The sequence below is a fragment of the Cicer arietinum genome, chromosome 2 (genome assembly GCF_000331145.2).
Source record: "Cicer arietinum cultivar CDC Frontier isolate Library 1 chromosome 2, Cicar.CDCFrontier_v2.0, whole genome shotgun sequence".
In the NCBI taxonomy this organism is placed as follows: Eukaryota; Viridiplantae; Streptophyta; class Magnoliopsida; order Fabales; family Fabaceae; genus Cicer; species Cicer arietinum.
Window position 1 is genome coordinate 50409354 of NC_021161.2, and position 1997 is coordinate 50411350.

General features: G+C 30.0%; 1 protein-coding gene across 1 annotated transcript; it reads right to left on the bottom strand.

Annotated features, from left to right (window-relative positions):
- Window positions 1-1560: 1560 nt before the first annotated feature.
- On the bottom strand, window positions 1561-1938 carry LOC101497356 (probable xyloglucan endotransglucosylase/hydrolase protein 16). The gene has a single exon (XM_012713201.1). The coding sequence runs from the start codon at window positions 1936-1938 to the stop codon at window positions 1561-1563; it is 378 nt and encodes a 125-aa protein (XP_012568655.1).
- Between the last annotated feature and the right edge of the window lie 59 nt (window positions 1939-1997).

Sequence of the window (1997 nt, forward strand, 5' to 3'; positions counted from 1 at the left end):
GTGTCAAGAAACCAGAATTGAAAAAAAGAATATTCTTCGTATGTGGTAGCCATCAACAAGACTATTTCTAAGTCTAACGAAGAACATTCTTCATTTATGGTAGCCATCAACAATATTATGTCTGAGTCTGAATCATTCATCTTCTTGAGCAACACATTTCTCATCCTCATCTTTCTTCTTGTGCTTTACTTTACCAGACCAGACCAACATTCATCAGTAAAATACCCAAGTTTCTCACAATTGTAACATTGAACCTTTTTCCTGTCAAAGTTCTTTGATTTTCCTTTGGGTATACCTCTTGCATTTCCTCCTTTTGATGAAGACTCAGATTTGTCCTCAGATTTCTTGAATTAATTCTTTTAACACTTATTTTCCTGATCTCCTTTCTTGTACACTTGTGCTGCTAGCGCCTGATCACCAAGTTTCATTATGATACCAATTGTTAGCTATCAAACTATTAATTCAAGTGCAAGAAAATAGAAAAGTAGAATGTCATATGAGTTGTAGGATTTATTTATTGAATGAATGAAATTTGTTATTTATACATGGTTCATTCTAACTATCCTCTAGCTACCTAACTAATTAATTGAGTGATTACTTAGTTATTTATCACATACAACTAACACTTTAATTGAATTGCACATTTTATAATACCAAGAACGTTCTCGGTTTATCCTGATTAATCTGGTTTTTTTAGAACATTTTTGGTTTCTAACAGTATATTCATTTTATGCGTATTCAAATTACGTTAAGACGTCGTCATGACAACTTATATGTACTCATAGGTATTCGTTTGACAACTTATTCCATACTCGTAGGTATCAATTTTTCTTTATAGCTCAATGAAACAGGACAAAAATTTTAGGATTGAATTGTGATGATGAGTAAGAAACCCTTTATCAATTTATTATTTCATCTCAAGAGGATTAAGTAAAAAAGTCGGACTAACACAACACTTATTAAGTAGAAAAAAGAAAATAAAAAAATTTTGTTTGAAAAAGATCAAATTTTAAAATTTTAAGGGATTAAATGCACCACTATTAAAATTATACTTCCATATAAATTTGTTTAACACGTGTCAGAAAGACACCTTAAGATTTGCCTAATAGAAATCGAAAAGTATTGGTTTGTTCATAAAACACACAATGTAAGAATACTAAGATTCAAGATTTATATTTGATGTAATTGATTTATTTTCATGAGCTTGAGTCGCAAAACACGTAATATAATCCCTAAAAAAAATTGAAATCTTTGTTTTGAGTCGTTCAGTCATTTGTTAGAATTTCCAAGTAAGAAAGAGAGAAGAGTGTTCTTTTCTATTGTAAGTTGAAGGAGTGCATGAGGATTATATATAGACAAACACATAATATTATTATGTATGTGTACAACAATTAAATTCTTTAATAATATAACAAATAAATAAATTACAAATCCAAAATTTACTTTACGCGGAATATATGATCATATATATATATATATATATATATATATATGGTTAATATTTTTGGGGTTCTATATGGTTAATTATTTGGCCACAAACAAATTTGAAGTTTTGAATCTCTAATATTCATCTTCAATAGCTAATAAGCGATTATTCTTGCGGCATTCATAAGGAAGACCACGAGCATAACGTCTAAAATCACGACAATAATCATAAACAACCCATTTTGCATGAATCTCTTTAAGCTTCTTCCTTTTTTCAGCATTAAGACCTTTATTTTTTCCACTATTGAAATCAAGGCAATTAGATGAGTTTGGAAGTGGAATGCATGCGTTGGCGTTGAAATTTCTAAAACTTGCTATGAATGGAGCCTTTGACCAATCAATTTTGACTTGTCCCCATCTTGTTGCCCATGAGTCTCCATTCCATAAAGTTGTATATAATTTCATAGGTTGTCTTGTTGGAAATGCAACACCAATGCTTTGTCTATTATGCATCACTCTTATAGGTATGTCATCCACCAATATTCTGCACACATCATCAATATGTATATATA